The sequence below is a fragment of the Balaenoptera ricei genome, chromosome 15 (assembly GCF_028023285.1).
Source record: "Balaenoptera ricei isolate mBalRic1 chromosome 15, mBalRic1.hap2, whole genome shotgun sequence".
Classification (NCBI taxonomy): domain Eukaryota; kingdom Metazoa; phylum Chordata; class Mammalia; order Artiodactyla; family Balaenopteridae; genus Balaenoptera; species Balaenoptera ricei.
Window position 1 is genome coordinate 89,137,040 of NC_082653.1, and position 19,367 is coordinate 89,156,406.

At 57.3% G+C, this 19,367-nt stretch overlaps 1 protein-coding gene across 3 annotated transcripts in view; it reads left to right on the plus strand.

Moving 5' to 3' along the window:
- Window positions 1–19,367, plus strand: part of ADAP1 (ArfGAP with dual PH domains 1) — a 65,763-nt gene that overhangs the window by 22,704 nt on the left and 23,692 nt on the right. For all 3 annotated transcript variants that reach the window (XR_009497722.1, XM_059898330.1, XM_059898331.1), the window contains exons 2-3: window positions 7,102–7,232; window positions 15,915–16,006. Coding sequence is in view for 2 of the 3 variants with exons in the window: in XM_059898330.1 (XP_059754313.1) it covers window positions 7,102–7,232; window positions 15,915–16,006 (223 nt within the window). In the remaining variant the exon portion in view is untranslated. The remainder of the gene's footprint in view (window positions 1–7,101; window positions 7,233–15,914; window positions 16,007–19,367) is intronic.

Below are 19,367 nucleotides of genomic sequence, written 5' to 3' on the forward strand. Positions count from 1 at the left end.
CACCTTTGTCAGTAATTGGTTGTCCACACATGTGTGGCCTATTTCTGGACCCTCTATTCTGTTCCGTTGATCTATTTGTTTTTTTGCTGATACCACACCATCTTGATAACTGTGGCTTTGCAATAAATTCTAAAATAAATTCTAAAATCTTCATCTTTGTTCTTTTTCAAAGTTGTTTTGGCTCTTCTAGGTCCGGTGCATTAACCTACGGATTTTAGAATCAGCTTGTTAATTTCTGCTCTAAAAATCCTGCTGGAATTCTGATTGGGATTGCACTGAATCTATGGATTAATTTGAGAGAGTTTACATCTTAACAATATAGAGTGTTCCAACTCATGAGAATAGCACCTCTCACCACATATTCGGGTCTTTAATTTTTTCAGCAATATTTTGTAGTTTTCAGCATACTGTTTTGCATATCTGGTCATATTTACCCCTAAGTATTTAATATTTTTTTATGTTATTGTTAAGTGGTATTCAAAAATATTAAATTGTGGTAAAATATACGTAACATAAAAATTTCCATTTTACTCTCTTTTAAGGGTATAGTTCAGTGGTGTTAAGAACATTCACATTGTTGTGCAACCATCTCCAGAATGTAATTGTATTTTTAAATGTCCAATTTCTGATTGCTTGTTGCTGGTTTATAGAAATACGACTGATTTTTGTATATTTATATTGTATCCTGCAACCTTGTTTGTTAGTTCTAGTAGTGTTTTTGTAGACTCCAGCAGATTTTCTATATAGATAAGCATGATGTCTATGCATAAGAGCCATTTTACTTCTTCCTTTCCAATCTGGATGCTTCTTATTTATTTATTTATTTATTTATTTTTTAAATATTCTTTTTAAAAAAATTGTTATTAATTTATTTATTTATTTTTGGCTGTGTTGGGTCTTCGTTTCTGTGCGAGGGCTTTCTCTAGTTGCGGCAAGCGGGGGCCACTCTTCATCGCGGTGCGCGGGCCTCTCACTGTCGTGGCCCCTCTTGTTGCGGAGCACAGGCTCCAGACTTGCAGGCTCAGTAGTTGTGGCTCACGGGCCTAGTTGCTCCGCGGCATGTGGGATCTTCCCAGACCGGGGCTCGAACCCGTGTCCCCTGCATTAGCAGGCAGATTCTCAACCACTGCGCCACCAGGGAAGCCCTTTTTATTTATTTTTATTGCCTCACTGCACTGACCAGAACCTCCTGTGTAGTGTTTATGTTTGTTTGTTTTAAATTTTTTAATAGCTTTATTGAGATATAATTTATATACCATACAATTCACCCATTTGAAGTGGACAATTCAGTGGTTTTTAGTGTACTCACAGAGTTGGGCTACTGTCACCACAGTCAATTTAAAAACATTTTCATTATTCCAAAAAGAAATACCATACACTTTAGCCATCACTCCCCATTCTTCACATCACCCCAACCCTAGACATCCACTGTTCCCTCCAGGGTAGTGTTGAATAGAAGTGAAGAGAGCAGATATTCCTGTCTAGTTCCCCGTCTTAGCGGGGAAGCATTCAGCCTTTCTCCATTAAGTATGATGTCAGCTGTAGGTATTTCACAGATGCCCTTTATCAAGTTGGGGAAGTTCCCCTCTATTCCTAGTTTTCTGAGAAGTTTTATCAGGGTGTTACATTTCGTCCAATGCTTTTTCTGCATCTATTGAGACGATCGTATGTGTTTTCTTTCTTAATCTGCAAATACGGTGAATTACACTGATTGGTTTTCGCATTTTAAGGCAGCCTTGCATCCTTGGTATAAACCCCGGCTGATTACAGTCTTTGTACTTCTTACATATTGTTGGATGTGCAAGTTTTTATGGACACATTTTCATTTCTCTTGGGTAAATACCGAGGAGTAGAATTGCGGCGTTATAGGAGAGATACATGTTTAGTTACGTAAGCAACTGCAAACCGTTTTCCAAGGTGGGTTGATCCACTTTATGCTCCTGCCGGCAGTGTCTGAGAACCCCGTGCTCTGCACGCTCGTCCACACCGGGTGGTGCCAGTCTTGTAAATTTTGCCCTTTCTAGTGAATGTGTGACAGTGTCTTATCACCATAGCTTTTTAAAAAGGCACCAGCTTCCTGCTCTTCAAGTGACAACTTTCTGTTGCCCCTGCCCCCAACACTTGATTTCGCCGGGTCTTGTCTTCTTACTGTTATATGAAAGGCTTAGGGTCTCCATTCCTTAATTTTAAACTTCTGTGAGCCCTCTTTGGAAGGAGGCCGCCCAGGTTGTGTCTGTGGGCACGCACGTGTGCACACCCTCACACACACAGTGGGTGGGCGGGCGGGGGTCAGACAGCCTTAAATTTACACAGTGGGTCCGTGTGCCGGTCGCATGACACTGGGCAAGTCTGTAGCCTCTCCTTGAACTTCGGTATCTGTGATCAGAGATGGGCAGTTGTGGGCAGTGGCCTTGAGGCATCAGTTCTAATCACCTGCTTCCTTAGGCTGCTCTCTGTGTCACACCTATTTTTCCCTCTAGAGCAGAGCTTGGCAGACGTTTTCTTAAAGGGCCAGATAGTGACTGTTTTAGGCTTTGTGGGCCACACGTTCTCTGGGTGACAACCACTCAGCTCTGTCCCTGCGCCACAGAAGCAACCATGAGCAGAATGTAAATGATGGGCATGGCTGAGCGCCCATGGTTTGTAAAACTTTACGAGACCAGGCCCGAGGGCCGCCGTTTGCCAATCCCTGCTAAAGTGTCCTGTAAACAGGGCTTCCAGGACAGGGGACAGACAGCCTCCTGCTGGAGCCTGTGTGCGAGGATGGGGCGCGTGGGCACTGGTCCTGGCCCCGCGGCGGGGCAGGAGCTTCTGGTGGCCCTTGTTCAGCCAATCTCAGAATTTCCACTTCAGTGGACAAAGGCTGTGAGGGGGGCCAGAGCCAAGGTCCACGCTCAGAGCGGAACCCACCAGCGACACCGAGCGGTGCACAGGGGGTCTCCCCTGCACCGGGGCCCTCCCGGGGGCTCGTTTCACCCATCACCCTAGCAAGTGGCTGCCATCGTCCCACCACACAGAGGAGGAAGGCGAAGCCCGGAGCGGTGCCGCCTGCCCCGGGCCCCGGGACTGCCGTCCCTGGGGAGGACGGAGCGCGGTGGGGGAGGCCGGGACTGCCCCCCGGGACCTCACTTCAGCCTTTCTCCACGACCCCTGGGACGCCGCCGCTCCCTGCAGCGCGTTCTTCCCCGGAGGCCGCGGTGCCCAGCGCCCTCACCCCGCCGCACACGCCTGTTGGTGCGGATCCCGGGTGCTGAGACTTCGGGCCTCAGGACGCCACAGGGGACGGGCAGACAGACTCCCTGCTGAATGGACAGCCCCACGTCTCAGGGACCTGACTTGTCCTCGCAGCAGTCCCCTCGGCGGTGTCCGTCCCCCCCTCTCCGGGCCTCTGTCCTCCGGGCAGTGACTCAGGGGCCCAGCTCTTTCCCCCGCCCCGGCCCTCGAGTCCCCCACCAGCCCAGGATGGGCCCGGAGCACAGCGGGCGGGGGCTGGGGGGGGCTGTCGCCTGGGCCTGGGGGCACGTGGGTCCCCCTGCTCACGCTTCACTGGCCGGACTCGGGTCCCGCGGCCACGCCGAGCTGCAGGCGAGGCTGGGAAGTGTGGGCGCCGTGACCCCGTGGAGGGGCAGGCGCTGGTGAGCCGGCAGGTGCTGGGGGCCGGGCCAGGGTGGGCCGAGCTGGAGCAGCCTCTGGAACCCCAGGACGAGCGGTGCGGCTGGACCAGCCGGGCTGTGGTGGCTGCCGGGCAGGGAACCTCTGTGCCCAGAACCGTGCTGTCAGTGGCCTCGGGACGCACAGCCCGCAATGGCGGAGGGGGGGACCCGGTGTTTAGCAGGCGGGTGTGACAGGGCCACGGGGCTCAGCCGGGAGTCCTCTGGGGTCCCAGTGAGCGGCCGGGTGCCAGGAGCTCGGGCAGGGGTGCCACAGCCCCTCCCCCTGCCCCGGTGCAATTTTCTAGCTGTCCTGTCCCTGTCCCCATCGCAAGTGGGTTCCCGCACCGCGGGACATGCAGCGGCCACCCCGCTCGGGCCCCGGGTGCCTGTCTTCTCCGTTCATTTGCTCTCGGACCTGCTGGCTTTCCGTCCGGATCTCCTCACGTCCGCAGAGAGGGCACTGCTGCTGGACCTGGCGCGGGGTGGGGGAACATGGCTGCACTTGGTGGGCCGCGGGGCGGGCTGGGCTGGGGCCTGGCAGGGGGACCCCGGGTGGGTGCTCTCCTGGGTCCTCTTTGCAGCAGCCAAGCGGTTTCTTGAAAGTGACGCACGTGGGGAAGCCTGTCCTGAGGATAAAGGGCTGATGTAGCACGTCGGTTCCTGCAGATGCATGTTTTCCACCGCCCCACGAGCTGGTGAAAACTGGTCACGAGTGGGGGTCTTCTGTCCAAGAGCCCTTGGGCTGGAGGTCTTCTGGGGCTCCCTGGCCCCCAGTGTTTTCTTCCGCCCCCTCCCCAGAGGCTCAGAGCTGGGGCATGCGGCCTCCTCCCTACCCAAGCCCCCTGTGCCCACCCCCCAGGTCCCCACACACCCGTGCACCCCAGTACATCGGGGGCCCGGCTTGTGGCCGCTGCCAAGCCCTTGCCACCAGAGTACCTCCCCGGGTCACGTTCAGGGTAGCGGGGTGGTGGCCTGTCCCTGGCGTCCCCCCAGCGGTCACCCTGGGGCAGTGGGAGGGAGCTCGCAGGCCCCCCACCCCTGCACGTTCCGGGGGCCGAGACAGCCCGTGGTGAACAGGGACCTAAGTGCCAGGACGGGCCGACGCCGGGGAGCGAGGGGGCGTCGCAAGGGGTGCGTGGGGCCCGGCCGTGGTCGGGGAGGCCCGGGGGGGACGTGTGAGCTGGGGCGGGGGCGCCGGGGCGGAGGAGAGGTCCCCAAGGCTCCACCCAGAGAGTTGACGTGATGAGCGTCTGTGTGCCCAGCGGGCAGAGGCTTGGCCGGGGGGACGCAGGGCAGCAGGGCGCGAGGCTGGGAGTCAGGAGGACGGAGGGGCCCCCCCCCGCTCACAGCCCTTCTGAGCTGGGGTGAGGCCCGAGGCCCCCGGGTCTCTGGGCTGCCCCCACCCGTGCTGGCCCCGGTTGGGGGCCACCAATGTCAGCCAGCCCCACGCAGGGGGGAGGCAGGGCAGGGGCCCCCGGAGGCCTCGGAGCGCTGCCTCTGCGTCCCTGGGCGGGGCAGCCCTCCCCCACCGCCCAGCCGCGGCCGAGCCCCCGACCCCGTGAGCGGCCAGCATCCCTCATTAGGAGGCCGGCTCGCCCGTGCCCGCAGCCCCCATGGCGAGTCTGCCGGGAGGCCGGGGCAGGGGCCCTCGGGATGACACGGCCTTTCTGCTCCCGAAGCTTCTCTGTTCCACGTGCCACCTAGACTGTGTGTCGCGGGCCGGAGACCTACCTCCCTGGCTTCCAGTTTCCTCCGCGAGACCCCAGAGCGGTCACACCCTGCGCGGCCTCCGGACTGGATGGCTGTGAGCCGGGCCGTGAGCGCCAGAACCGGGCTTTCCCTTCCCCCGAGCTCGGCTGCCCATCCCGCCAGCCGCCTGTGCCCCTGTGTCTGCGAGCTGACCCTTCACTCCCCAGACAGGCAGGGAGGTGTGTCTGGGGCCCAGGGTCCCGGGCTGGAGGGGTCTTGACCCAGGAACCAGAGGTGCCTGCCACCCCTATGGACCCCCCCCACACACACACCTCACACACACGTACACACACGCATGCTGCATGGGCCCGTGGTGGGTGTTTGGTCTCCGAGCAGGGCTCTGACCCTCTGGCACCAGGGTGGGTTCTTGGGGGTCCCTGAAGGGAGGTGCAGGGCTGTGTCCTCAGTAGGGTGGGGGGCCTGGGCCAGCCCCGCCGTGGATACAGCCACCTCCCAGCCTTGTCTTTTTTTTTCTTTTAATTTATTTTTGGCTGAGTCCCGTCTTAGTTGCAGCACACGGGCTCTTCGTTGTGGTGCGCCGGCTTCTCTAGTTGCGGCACACAGGTTTTCTCTTCTCTAGTTGCGGCGCACAGGCTCCAGGGCGCGTGGGCTCTGTAGCTGCGGCACGCGGGCTTAGTTGCCCTGCGGCACGTGCGATCTTAGTTTCCTGACCAGGGATCGAACCCGCGTCCCCTGCGTTGTAAGGCAGGTTCTTTACCGCTGGACCACAGGGACGTCCCCCAGCCTTGTCTTATCACAGAGGAAAGTGTCCTCCTGACCTGGGGGTGGGGGGCCATCCACGTGCTGATCCCAGCGACCCCCGGGTCTGCGGGCTCCGGGCCCCTCGGGTGGTGGTGACCGCAGGGTGGGCTCAGTGCTGTGCTCTCACACGGGCGTGGGGGGTGTTGGCTAGTTTAGGGGCTGGGTGCAGACCAGCCCCCCCGGGGCTCCCAGGGAAGCCTGCTCAAGCTGGTGGCCCTCGGCTGGGAGCCACTGGGCATCTTGATTTAGACCAGTCCGATCCAGAAGCTTCCCTGAGAGACGGGAAGCCTTTACTGGACGACCCGTCCTCTCCAGAGAAAGCCTCTGTAGGACTCCTTTCCGCGGCCCAGCCCCTCACGCAGTTACCACGTGGACACACCGATGGCCGATGAACTGGGGACTCGGGCGCCAGTGCCCACTTACCCTCCGCCCAACTTAACAAGCATCACGTTCCTCAGTGTCCGCGGTGCCGCCGTTCTGTGTGAAAAATGTCAGACCTCTCGCAGTGTGGACACAGGTGGGCCTCCACGGCCCCGCCCTAGCCACGTGCTGCTTTTTCCGTTGCCTCAGCTGCAGGACGTGACACGTGTTGGCGTGTCCTGGTCACGCCTGCCGGACGGGCGCTGATCACGGGTTCTCATCAGCACGTCGCCCCAGTGTCTCCCGCGCTACTGTGTCCACTCAGGGTCCCCTCGGTCCCCGGGAGCAGCTAGGATGATGGGGTGGGGCTGCTCCTCTGTGCGGGGGGCAGGGACCCCCACTCTGGGCCCCCAGAGCCTGTGAACCTGGTCTCCTGGCCGGTCTCCCATTGCACAGACGAGACCAAGGCCAGAAAGGGAGGGAGCCTTCCAGACCTGTGGGCCCTGGTCCAGTGTTCTGTCCCCTCTGGGGGACCCTCGGGGTCAGCGCCCCCTGAACGTCTGGCCTTGTCTTCCAGATCCTGACTGGGCCTCATACACCCTAGGGGTGTTCATCTGTCTGAGCTGCTCTGGAATTCACCGGAACATCCCTCAGGTCAGCAAGGTGAAGTCCGTCCGCCTGGACGCCTGGGAGGATGCCCAAGTGGAGGTAAGGCCAGGCAGGGGTGCCAGGTGGGGATGGGAGGACGCAAGCCTGTCCCGTTGCCCCTGGGTGACCTCGGCCCCACCCTCTGGGTCATGACACCTCGGAGGTTGCTCCATCCCGGTGCCCCAAGGGGGCCTGGGCTGTCAGGGATCCCAGGCTGCGGGGAGACCGTCCACAAGTGTCGGGAGGCCCAGGGGCCAGCAGCTGGACCTCGGCCCTCCTGTGCCACTGCCCCCGCCCTGTGCGTCCAGTCCCAGGACTGACTCTCCCTGCCTCCCTCTTGCGGCAGCTGCAGAGTGAATGAATGAGCAAGCGACTGCAGGAGACTATTGATTCCCCTCCATGGGCAGTTCCTGCGGCTTTGGTCCCATTTCCCCACACCGGGGACATTCTGGTGCTCAGGGAACACAGCATGGAGCAGCTGTGCAATGGGACGGGCCCTCTTGTTGTTAGGGTTTTATTGCTAACCTTATGGAGAGTCGCAGAAGGTAACAAAAGTCAAGCCCTTCACTGAACCATCCATCCATCCACCCACCCACTCACTCACTCATCCACCCACCCACTCACTCATCCATCCATCCATCCATCCATCCACCCATCCACCCACCCATCCACCCATCGACCCATCCACCCACCCACCCACCCATCCATCCATCCACCCACTCATCCATCCATCTATCCACCTGCCCGTCCATTCATCCACGCATCCATCCATCCATCTACCTACCCACCCATCCACCCACCCACCCATCCATCCATCCATCCATCCACCTGACCCGTGTTTATTGCACAATTGCTATGGGGGGCCTGGCGAGTGGCTGGCCCCTGGAGAAGGCCCTAGAGAGGGGGACATGCAGGTTGCCGGTGGGCAGGGGGTGGTGACTTGGGCCGGGGTGGCAGGCAGGGCCCCACAGCCTGAGTGAAGGTGAGAACAGGGCACAGCCTGGGGTAGCGAGTTCCAGACAGAGGGCCGTGGCTGTGGAGGCTGCCCAGGTGGGGCCTGAGCCCTGACGGAGGCTGCGGGGAGATGGGTGGGAGCCGAGGGCAGCCCCCCTCGCTGCTCAGATTTGGCTCCAGGGTCAAGGGCTCAGGGGGCGTGGTGACCACGCCCACCAGTGAGGGGAGGAGTTCCCTGGCTGATGGCTGCCTCTGGGCTGGGGGACCCAAGGCCGGGCGCCCCCCGTGCACCCCCCCCGCTTCCGCGAGGAACAGTTCGCTGCTGTCCACGCAGCCTCCCCGGAGCTTGCTAGAAATGCAGAGTCCCGGGCCTACCCAGGCCCTCCTGCCAAGTCAACCTGCAGGTGACGGAGCTGCCCTGTGCACGTGGAACGTTCACACGTGTGGCCGGAGGCGCCCTCACCCCAGCGGTCAGACAGTGGGGGCGGAGGCTCCTCGACGCCCCGCGGGGTGTGATGCCTCGTGAGGAGGGAGGGAGAGCGTCCCGGACACGGGCGCCACCAGCAAAGCTGTGGTTTCCACCTGCGAACGCTCGTGAGCAGGTCCGAAGGGAGGCCGGGCTGGCGCCAGTGGTGCAGGTGTGGGGCAGGGGCGCTGGGAGCTGAGAGGGGCCTTCATCCCCTTTCTGTCGTCTGCCCCTCTACTCCGTCATTAAAACAGAGGTGACCTCGAGGGGCTGGAAGGACTTGGCCTGCAGGGCGCTGGGCCCCCGGGTCGGTGTGGAAGGGGGCCTGTCGGGCCTCCGGGCTCTGCTCCTCCCCTCACTCTGCCCTTGAGTCCCTGGGCTGGTGGTCGGCCGGGGGTCCTGAGCCTGCGTGAGCCAGGCCTGCTCCCGGGAGGGCGGCCGTGATGCGGGGAGCTCGGCCCTGGCTGTGGGCCAGGCGCGCAGGACCCTTGTCCGTGCCTCTTCCTTTTGTTTCTTTTTGTGTTTTTTCTCCCTGAACTTCGTATTTTTCTATAGCATCTTCTTCAAAGAAGCTTATTGCAATGTAATTCACAAGGCACACAACTCACTCTCTCAAGCACAGCTCAGCGGTTTACGGCCCCGTCACTGACTTGAGCAATCGTCACCACAGTCAATTTTAGAACGTTTTCATCACTTCAGAAAGAGCCCCGAGCCCTCGGCTCCCCCACCTCCCCCCGCCTAAGCCACCACGCGAGCGCTTCCCCCCTGTATAAAGGCCCAGTGACGCCCACCGTGTGGACGGACCACGGTCCCGGGTGGCGGACGCTGGGGTGTCTCCCCGCGTCCACGTGCACAGGCTCCGGGGGGCACGGGTGCCCCCGCGTCCCCGCCTGGAGGGCCCCAGTTTACCCAGCAGGCTTCTGCGTGCACGCAAGGGTGCAGGGGTCTTCCCACCGTGACCACCGGGCCAGCGACGGCCTCACAGAAGCATCGCCTCCTGCAGGGGCAGCGACGGGGCTCACGTTCCTCGAAGGGGAAGTTCAGAGGCTCCGTGACTGTAGTTTGAGGGATTTTGCCAGCCTCCCCTCTTGGCCACGCCTGCGCCCACGCGTGTGAGAGCGCTTGCCGCGTTCCTGCCGACCCCTGTCTCCCAGGGCCCGTCTGTGCCGACAGAGAGGTGAACCCTTGCTCCCAGGAGGGTCTTTTCTCGTCTTGAGTGAGGTGCGGCGTCTTGTGAGACGTTTCAGAGCCATCTGTGAGCTTCCGGGCCCTGGGCCACCGCGGGCTGCTTCCGTTTTCTCGTGGTTTACCTAGGAGGCCTGCAGCCCTCAGAGACGGCAGGTGAAGACGTTCTTCTCAAGGGCGTCTTTTGACTCTGCTCATGGTGGTTTCTGCAGTGGAAACGTTTTTACTTTGAAGTAATCCCATTTCTCAACCTTGCCTTTTGTGGTTTTAGGGTTTACAGCACACTTAGATAGGCCTGCCCTACCCTCAGATTATTTTTACTCAGAACAGCTTGATTTCTGTCATTCACACACCATACACCTCACCCTTTTAAAGTGTACAGTTCAGTAGTTTTCATGAATTCTCAGGGCTGTGCCACCATTGCCACAATCTAATTTCAGAGTATTTTCACACCCCCAGATAGGCCTGTACCCACTAGCCGCCACTCCCCAGCACTCCCCACGCCAGCTCCTGCTGAGAGGAGGACCCCTGCTTTCTGTCTTGATGGATCTGCCTGATCCGGACGCTTCGTGTCCGTGGAATCACACCACGTGTGGCTCCTGTGTCCGCTTTCACTGAGCACCGTGTTTGCAAGATTCATCTGTGTCATCGAGGTGTCAGCATTTCATTTCTTTTTATGGCCGAGGTCATTTCCATCGCATGGATGGACCACGTCTTGTTTATCCATTCCCCAGCTGATGGACACCTGGGTTGTCCCGTTTCTCCGGCTCTTGTGAACAATGCGGCTCAGAATATTTCTGTGCTTTCAGTTCTCTGAGAAGAGGTGGCACTGCCGGGCCTTAGGGTGGCTCTGTGTCTAACGTTTGAGGATCTGCCAGGCTTTTCCCAGCACAGCTGCCCATTCCCACCAGCGATCCACGCGGATTCCAGTTTCTCCGCGTCTTCTCCAGCGCTCACTGCCGTCTGTCTGACTTCAGCCATCCTGCTGGGTGCACGGTGGGGTCTTGTGCTTTTGGCCCCCATTTCCCTGACGATGAGTAACGTTGAGCATCCTGTCATGTGCTTCTTGGCCATTTGTGTGTCTTCTTTTTTTTTTTTAATAAATTTATTTATTTATTTATTTTTGGCTGCGTTCGGTCTTCGTTGCTGCACGCGGGCTTTCTCTAGCTGCGGCAAGCGGGGGCTACTCTTCACTGCGGTGCGCGGGCTTCTCGTCGTGGTGGCTTCTCTTGTTGTGGAGCATGGGCTCTAGGTGCACGTGCTTCAGTAGTTGTGGCGCGTGGGCTTCAGTAGTTGTGGCACGCGGGCTCTGTAGTTGTGGCTCACGGGCTCTAGAGCACAGGCTCAGTAGTTGTGGCTCACGGGCCTAGTTGCTCCGCGGCATGTGGGATCTTCCCAGACCAGGGCTTGAACCCCTGTCCCCTGCATTGGCAGGCGGACTCTTAACCACTGCGCCACCAGGGAAGTCCCTTTTTGTGTATCTTCTTTGGAGAAATGTCCATTCAAATCCTCTGCCCGTTTTAAAAATGGGTTGTCTGTTTATTATTGAGTTAGGTGATTTTATTGTTGAGTTCTTTATGTATTCTGGACACAAATCCCTTATCAGATTTAGTATTTGCAAGTAGTTCTTCTCATCCTGTTGGTTATATTTTAACTTTACTTCTAAAATAATATTTTTAAAATGCAAAAAGTGCAGTTTATATCTTAAGGAGCTATGTAATTTTTTCAATTACTGAGGTGAAATTCATGTAATATAAAATTCATTTTAAAGTGAACAATCAAAGTGGTACATGTATATAATGGAATACTACTCGGCCATAAAAAAGAATGAAATAATGCCATTTACAGCTACATGGATGAACCTAGAGATTATCCTACCAAACGAAGTAAGTCATAAGGAGAAAGACAAATACCTTATGATACCACTTATATGTGGAATCTAAAATATGACACAAATGAACTTATCTATGAGACAGAAACAGACTCACAGACATAGAGGACAGACTCGTGGTTGCTGGAGGGAAGGGGAGCTGGGGGAGGGAAGTACTGGGAGTTTGGGATTAGCAGATGCAAACTATTATGTATAAATGGATAAACAACAAAGTTCCACTGTATAGCACACAGAACTATATTCAATATCCTGTGATAAACCTAATGGAAAAGAATATGAAAAGAATATATAATATGTGTAACTGAATCACTTTGCTCTACAGCAGAAATTAACACAACGTTGTAAATCAACTATACTTCAATAAAATAATTTTTAATAAATTTTATTTTTGGCTGCATTGGGTCTTCGTTGATGCACGCAGGCTTTCTCTAGTTGTGGCCAGCAGGGGCTACTCTTCCTTGTGGTGTGTGGGCTTCTCATTGCGGTGGCTCCTCTTGTTGCAGAGCATGGGCTCCAGGCGCACGGGCTTTAGTAGTTGTTGCTCGCGGGCTCAGTAGTTGTGGTGCATGGGCTTAGTTGCTCCGTGGCATGTGGGATCTTCCCAGACCAGGGCTCGAACCCGTGTCTCCTGTGTTGGCAGGCGGATTCATAACCACCGCGCCACGAGGGAAGTCCTCAATAAAATAAATGTTTAAAAAATGAAGTGAATAATCCAGAGGCAGGAACATACAATGGGGGAGAGTCTCTTCTATAAATGGTGTTGGGAAAACTGGACAGCCACATGCAAAAGAATGAAACTGGACCACTTTGTTACACTATATACGAAAAATAAACTCAAACTTAGGATAAAGACCTAAGTGTAAGACCTGAAACCATCGATTAGAGACCTAAATATAAGGCCTGAAACCATCAAACTTCTAGAAGAGAACACAGGCAGTATGCTCTTCGACAGCCGTCTTAGCAGTATCGTCTTGGATCCGTCTCCTCAGGCAAGGGAAGCAAGAGCAAAAATAAACAAATGGGACTACAGCAAACTAAAAAGCTTTTGCACAGCAAAGGAAACTGGCAACAAAATGAAAAGGCCACCTACCGAATGGGAGAAGATATTTGCAAACGATTTATGCAATAAGGGTTATTACACAAAGTATACAAAGAACTCATACAACTCAGTATCAAAAAAAGAAACTGTCCAATTAAAAATGGGCAGAGGACCTGAACAGACATTTTTCCAAAGAAGACATACATATGGCCAATAGGCACGTGAAAAGGTGCTCACTGTCGCTAATTATTAGAGAAATGCAAATGAAAACCACAGTGAGGTACCACCTCACGCCAGTCAGAATGGCCATCATTAAAAAGTCTACAAGTAATAAATGCTGGATAAATGCTGGACTTCCCTGGTGGCGCAGTGGTTAAGAATCCGCCTGCCAATGCAGGGGACACGGGTTCAAGCCCTGGTCCGGAAAGATCCCACATGACGCAGAGCAGCTAAGCCCGTGTGCCGCAACTGCTGAGCCTGCGCTCTAGAGCCCGCGAGCCACAACTACTGAGCTTGTGCTCTAGAGCCTGTGCTCCGCGGCAGGAGAGGCCACCGCAGTGAGAAGCCCGCGTACCGCAACTAAGGGTAGCCCCCCTCGCCGCGACTGGAGGAAGCCCACGCGCAGCAGCGAAGACCCAACACAGCCAAAGACGGATCGATAAATAAGTAAATAAGGAAAGTAAATTCATTAAAAAATAATAATAGTAATAAATGGTGGAGAGTATGTAAAGAAAAGGGAACCCTCCTACACTGGTGGTGGGAATGTAAGTTGGTGCAGCCACTACAGAGAACAGTATGGAGGTTCCTCCAAAAATTAAAAATAGAACTACCACATGATCCTGCAATCCCACTCCTGGGTGTTTACTAGAATATTTTTAATCAAAAAGATATACACACCTCCATGTTCACTGCAGCGTGATTTACAATAACCGAGATATGGAAGCAACCTACAGATGAATGGATAAGGAAGATGTGGTGTATATATACAGTGGAATATTACTCAACCATAAAAAAGAGTGACATTTTACAATCTGCGACAACATGGATGGACCTAGAGGGTAGTATTATGCTAAGCGAAATCTGTCAGACACAGAAAGACAACTACTGTATGATCTCCCTTATATGTGGCATCTGGAAAACAAAATGAACAAATATTAAAAAACAGAAACAGACTCATAGGTACAGAGAACAAACAGCTGTTGCCAGAGGGAAGCGGGGCGGGGGACAGAAGAAGTAGGTGCAGGATATTCAGAGGCGTGAACGTCAGTCGTATGAAAAATAAGTCACGGGATGTAACGTGCAGCACAGGGGATACAGTCAACAATGTTGTAACAACTTTGTCATCTCGTAATATGTATAAATGTCGAACCACTATGCCGTACATCTGAAACCAATACTGTATGTCAACTACACTGCAGTAAAAAAATAAATCAAGCACATTCACAATCTTGTTCAACCATCACCTCCGTCTAGTTCCAGAACATTTCCCTCACCTCAGGGGAGACCCGTCCCCCTTAGTGGCCACTCCCCTCCCCTAAGACCCCCAGTAGGCTTTCTGTCTCTGGATTTGCCTGTTCTGGATGTTTCATACAAAAGCAGTCCTATGCTGTGTGGCATTTTGTGTCCATTTCTCATGAGCCTCGTGTTTTTAAGGTTCATAAATCTTTTCACTTTCCTGATGGTGTCTTTGGAAACACAACAGTTTTTAATTTTGATGAAGTTCCATTGATTTTTTTTTTCTTTTGTTACTTGTGCTTTTGGTGTCACCTCTAAGAAACCACTCCTAACCCAAAGTCATGAAGATTTCCTTCCATATTTTCCTAAAATTATTTTTTAAATCATCCCGTGATTTTCATCTACTTTTGGCCACGCTGCGCGGCATGTGGGATCTTAGTTCCCTGACCAGGGGTCGAACTCGTGCCCCCTGCAGTGGAAGCGTGGAGGCTTAACCACTGGACCACCAGGAAATACCCTTCATCTACTATTTCTATTGTTTAACTTTGGAAACTCAGTCTTTAATCCAGTTGGAGTTTACTCTGCTGAAAAGCATACCCCCTTTGCTCCAGTAGTTTCCAGTTTCTTATTGGTCATCAACTAATGGGCACTTCCCCCATCGATCTGAGATGTTACCACTATTGTACACCAACTTGTCCTACTAAACCTGTTTAATGTTGGATATTAGATCCTATTGGATCTGTTTCTGGACCTTTTAGGCTTTCTGGTCAGTACTGTTTGACTCATAGTAGCATTATAACAGGTTTGAATATCTCGTAGGAAGCATCTTCATTTTCAGAATTTTCTAGGATGCTTTTGCTTGTTAATTTTAAAATGAACTTTAGAATCTTTGCTAGCTCTTGAAAATTCTATTCCTGGTTTTCTTTTTTTGAGAATTGCTAAAAATAGATGAACATAAGGAGACAGCATGCTTTCTGTCTCCCTAACCAAGAACTTGGTATGTCTTTGGAGTTTCTTTTGCTCCCCAGGAGCACATGACAGTTTCTTCGTCGAGACTGAATGCTCCTCATTAGAGCTAGTTCTTAGGTGCTTCGTCCACCTGCTCTCATCGGCGGGCCTTTCCTCCTATTGGACCTCTGAGCAGATTGGTGTTTTGTATAGAAAAGCCATCGCTTTTAGGATTCAAGTTGGTACCAGCCTTTTGCTGAAGCATCTTATTGTTTGTGATATTTTCCCCATTGACCCTCCACATCCACGGCCTGATGGTCCTCAAATGCGATGACTTAGAGGGAAGGGTTCCCTCCCTGCCCTTGAGGCCCCTGTGGTCAGGGCCCCTCCCCGCACCGGCCAGGCCAGGGCATCTCCTCCAGCACGCCCGGCTCGCTCCACCTCAGGGCCTTTGCACGTGCTGTTTCTGTGCCCGGGACGCCCCGCGTGGCGGCTGCTCCAGAGGCTCCCCGCCCCCCCCCGCCCCCCCAGCCTGTTCACAGCTCGCAGTCGCACGCCTGGTCTCTGCAGCCTCGCTGCCCTGCGGGAACGTGGGCCGCTTCTGCGCCGCTCAGGCAGAGTGGACAGGCCAGGCCTCGCGTGAGGCCCAAGGAGGGCCCCTTTCTGGAGGCACCTGGCCCCAGCCAGCTGCAGGGAAGGGCAGTCCCCTGCCCCCGCTCGCTCCCTTCCAGGCGGCCAGCCTCCAGGGCCCTGGGGTCAGCCGGCCTTGGCCTCTGGGGCCCTGACCCCCCCTCTCTCTTGCAGTTCATGACCTCCCGCGGAAACCATGTCGCCAGAGCCACATTCGAGTCCAAAGTGCCCCCCTTCTACTACCGGCCCTCGGCCTCCGACTGCCAGTGAGTAACAAAGGGCTTTTGTCAGGGTCGCTGGTAAACAGCCCGCACGCTCTGGAGATGGCTCGGGACGACCCGCTGGCGGGCGGGAGGGGCCGGCGTGGGGGAAGGTGGGCGCCGGCCTTGCGTCCCGGGGGCCCCGTCCAGGCTGTCCTCCGCTTGGTTTTGGTTCTTGGTGCGCCGGGCGTGGACCTGGGGAGGTGGGGGGCCCGCCCCCGTGTGACCCCGGCCCCCGCACGGACCTCCCTGTGCCTCAGTGTCCCCATCTGCACCCCACCTGGGTTCCCGCCCCCGTGGTCCCTGAGTGGCTCCCCCTCCGGGCTGGATGGCCGTTCCCCATGCCCCTCCCGCCCCAACATCCCCCGGCTGTTCCTTCCACCCGAGGCCCTTGCTTGACCCCCCAGGACCCCAGCCCCCAGGCTGGCTCCGTTTGGCCGCCGCTCATTCCTGAGGACCCCTCCCCCTCCTCTGGCCACTCAGAGCCGGGGGGTTGCAGAGGCCTTTCCTCCTTGGGTCCCATGGGCTCAAGGGAGGGTGGGCTCCTCAAATCTCTTTTCCTGGTGCCCAGCACAGGGCGGCACACTGTGGGGTTCCAGAAGGTTCTGGAAGTCAGGGGAGGTGCTTGGGGTGGAGCTGGGACCCCAGCCCCGTGGGGTTGGCTGCCCGTGTCAGGCTCAGCACCAGCAGGGAACCTGCCCACCAGGGGTCTCCGGATCCTTCCTGGGGGGATCCTGGGGACCCTCCCCCGTCTCACGAGCTGGCCCCCCCAAGCACCCGTCATACCTTCTCCACCCATATCAGACCCACCCATCCATCCCTGGCAACCCTCCCAGTGCCCTCAAGGGTCACCCAGGCCCCCGACGGCCCCCTCCTCAGCTGGCCGGTGTCACAGCTGCTCAGCTGCGGCTCGGAGGTGAAGGGCCCCTCTTGTGATGAGGGCCCCTCCCGGAGCTTCCTTTTCTGGGAAAGGAGGGTAGGGACGCAGCCCAGCCTCCTCCCAGGCCGGGGACGCGCCCACGGCTGCGCGGTCCCTGGGCGCCCTGCATCCGGCCCCGGCCCCCCGGGCGGCACCTCCCTCCTGTTTGCTCAACACCGTCGCCTCCTGACTCACTTGGTGAACCCCACACCCTGGGGACCCCGCCCGGCGGCACCTGGACCCGGGCTGCACGCAGGGCTGTGTGTTTCTAGTTCTGTGTGAACGAGGGGTGGGAGACCGGGCCGCAGTGGGGAGGCTGGGAGGCGCGTCCGGTTCGGACACTTCACAGGCAGGGAGACCGCGGCTGGCCTCACCTCGGCACGCCGCGCCCACCCCTTCACCCCTTCACCCCTTCACCCCTTCACGGGCAGGCCGGCCCCCCAGGCCCCGGCGCATCCTGGGCTCTGGGCTCCCGGGGAACTCGCGCCCCGCCGCACCCGGCTCCATCTCGGTATGAATCAGCAAGGTGGCAGCTGGTTCTGAGACCCGGTTTTCGTCACCCGGCCCCAGGCTCCTCTGTGGTCTGGGCCATTTGCCTGCACACCCTGCATCCCCACCGCCCTGAGCGCGTGGCGAGGGCACAGACTGGCCACAGCCTGCCTCCCGCCCAGGGCTCGGCCAGCCCCTCTGCAGCCTGGTCCCTGCGAAGCCCCCTTGCAGGGCTGGGTGGTCAGGGCCTCTCGGGTGACCAGGCGTCCCCACTGGGAGGGTGCTCAGAACCCCAGTGGGCCCCACCTTCCAGAAACCTCCACTGAGTGAAGGTTCACGGGACCCGAGCCCGCCCCATTCCCCAGACTCAGGTGCTCAGGTCTGCCCGAGACCAGCCTTGGAGGGTGCAGATGCCGGTAGGGCTGGGGGCTGGGGGCTGGGGTCTGGGGAGAGGCCCCTCGCCGGGCTGCTGTCAACAGGGAAACCTAACCGGGGAGCCATGAGACCAGGAGGGTGGGGGGGCTGACAGCCGAGCTCACTGTGGAGAGCCGTGCAGCGGTGGAGGGGGCGTGAATGCCCGCATACACTGTGGAGAGCCGTGCAGCGGTGGAGGGGGCGTGAATGCCCGCGTACACTGTGGAGAGCCCTGCAGCGGTGGAGGGGGCGTGAATGCCCGTGTACACTGTAGAGAGCCCTGCAGTGGGGTGTGAATGCCCGCGTACACTGTGGAGAGCCGTGCAGCGGTGGAGGGGGTGTGAATGCCCGCGTACACTGTGGAGAGCCGTGCAGCGGGGTGTGAATGCCCGCGTACACTGTGGAGAGCCCTGCAGTGGGGTGTGAATGCCCGTGTACACTGTGGAGAGCTGTGCAGCGGTGGAGGGGGCGTGAATGCCCGTGTACACTGTAGAGAGCCCTGCAGTGGGGTGTGAATGCCCGTGTACACTGTGGAGAGCTGTGCAGCGGTGGAGGGGGCGTGAATGCCCGTGTACACTGTAGAGAGCCCTGCAGTGGGGTGTGAATGCCCGTGTACACTGTGGAGAGCTGTGCAGCGGTGGAGGGGGCGTGAATGCCCGTGTACACTGTGGAGAGCCCTGCAGTGGGGTGTGAATGCCCGTGTACACTGTGGAGAGCTGTGCAGCGGTGGAGGGGGTGTGAATGCCCGCGTGCACTGGAATGTACACCTCCTCAGCTATGCACACTTAGCACAGGGGCTGCAACAGCCTCCCGGCAGGCTAAGACCCAGTGGCCTCAGTTTCCTCGGCCGTGAAGCTGGAAGGATGCCGCCTGCCCCCCCGGGGCATCACGAGGGTGCGATGAGGTGGTGAGTCAGGTGGCTGGGGTCTGGCCCAGGGTGGGTTCCGGACACAGTGGTCCCCCAGCCCCTGCTGTCTGGAGCTCGGAGCCCACCCCTCCAGCTGGGGTAACGTGAGAAGCAGAGGGCCTGGCCGCGTGACTCAGAGAGCGGCCGGGGCCCAGATTCCCTTCCGGTGCCACCGGTGCCCTGAGTTTCAACCCCAGCATTGTGGGGGGCGGTCAGGCCGGCCCCCTCAGTTTGGCCTCTGCTGGAAGCCGGGCCTCCTGCCTGCTGTGTGGCTGGGGCAGCTGGGAGCCAGCCCCGCTCAAGGCAGCCGTGGGCCTGTGGGTGCCCCTCCCTTGGCAGGTCCCAGGCGAGGCCCCCGAAGAGGGGCCACAGGCCGGCGGCGTGAGCAGGAGAAATTGTGTCTCCCCGTCCTGGGGCTGCGTGGGGTGGTCCTCCCGGGGCCGGCGTCCCGTGTCCTCACGTGGTCGTCCCTCTGCGGCCTGTGTCCAGACGTCCCTTTTCATGAGGGCCCCGGTGAGACGGGGTTAGGGCTCCTGCACAAGGATGACCTCGTCCTGGCTCACTGGTCTGCAGCCGTCTTGTCTCCAGACAAGGGTAGGCCTGAGGTCGTGCAGGTTGGGACTCCAGCATACATACTT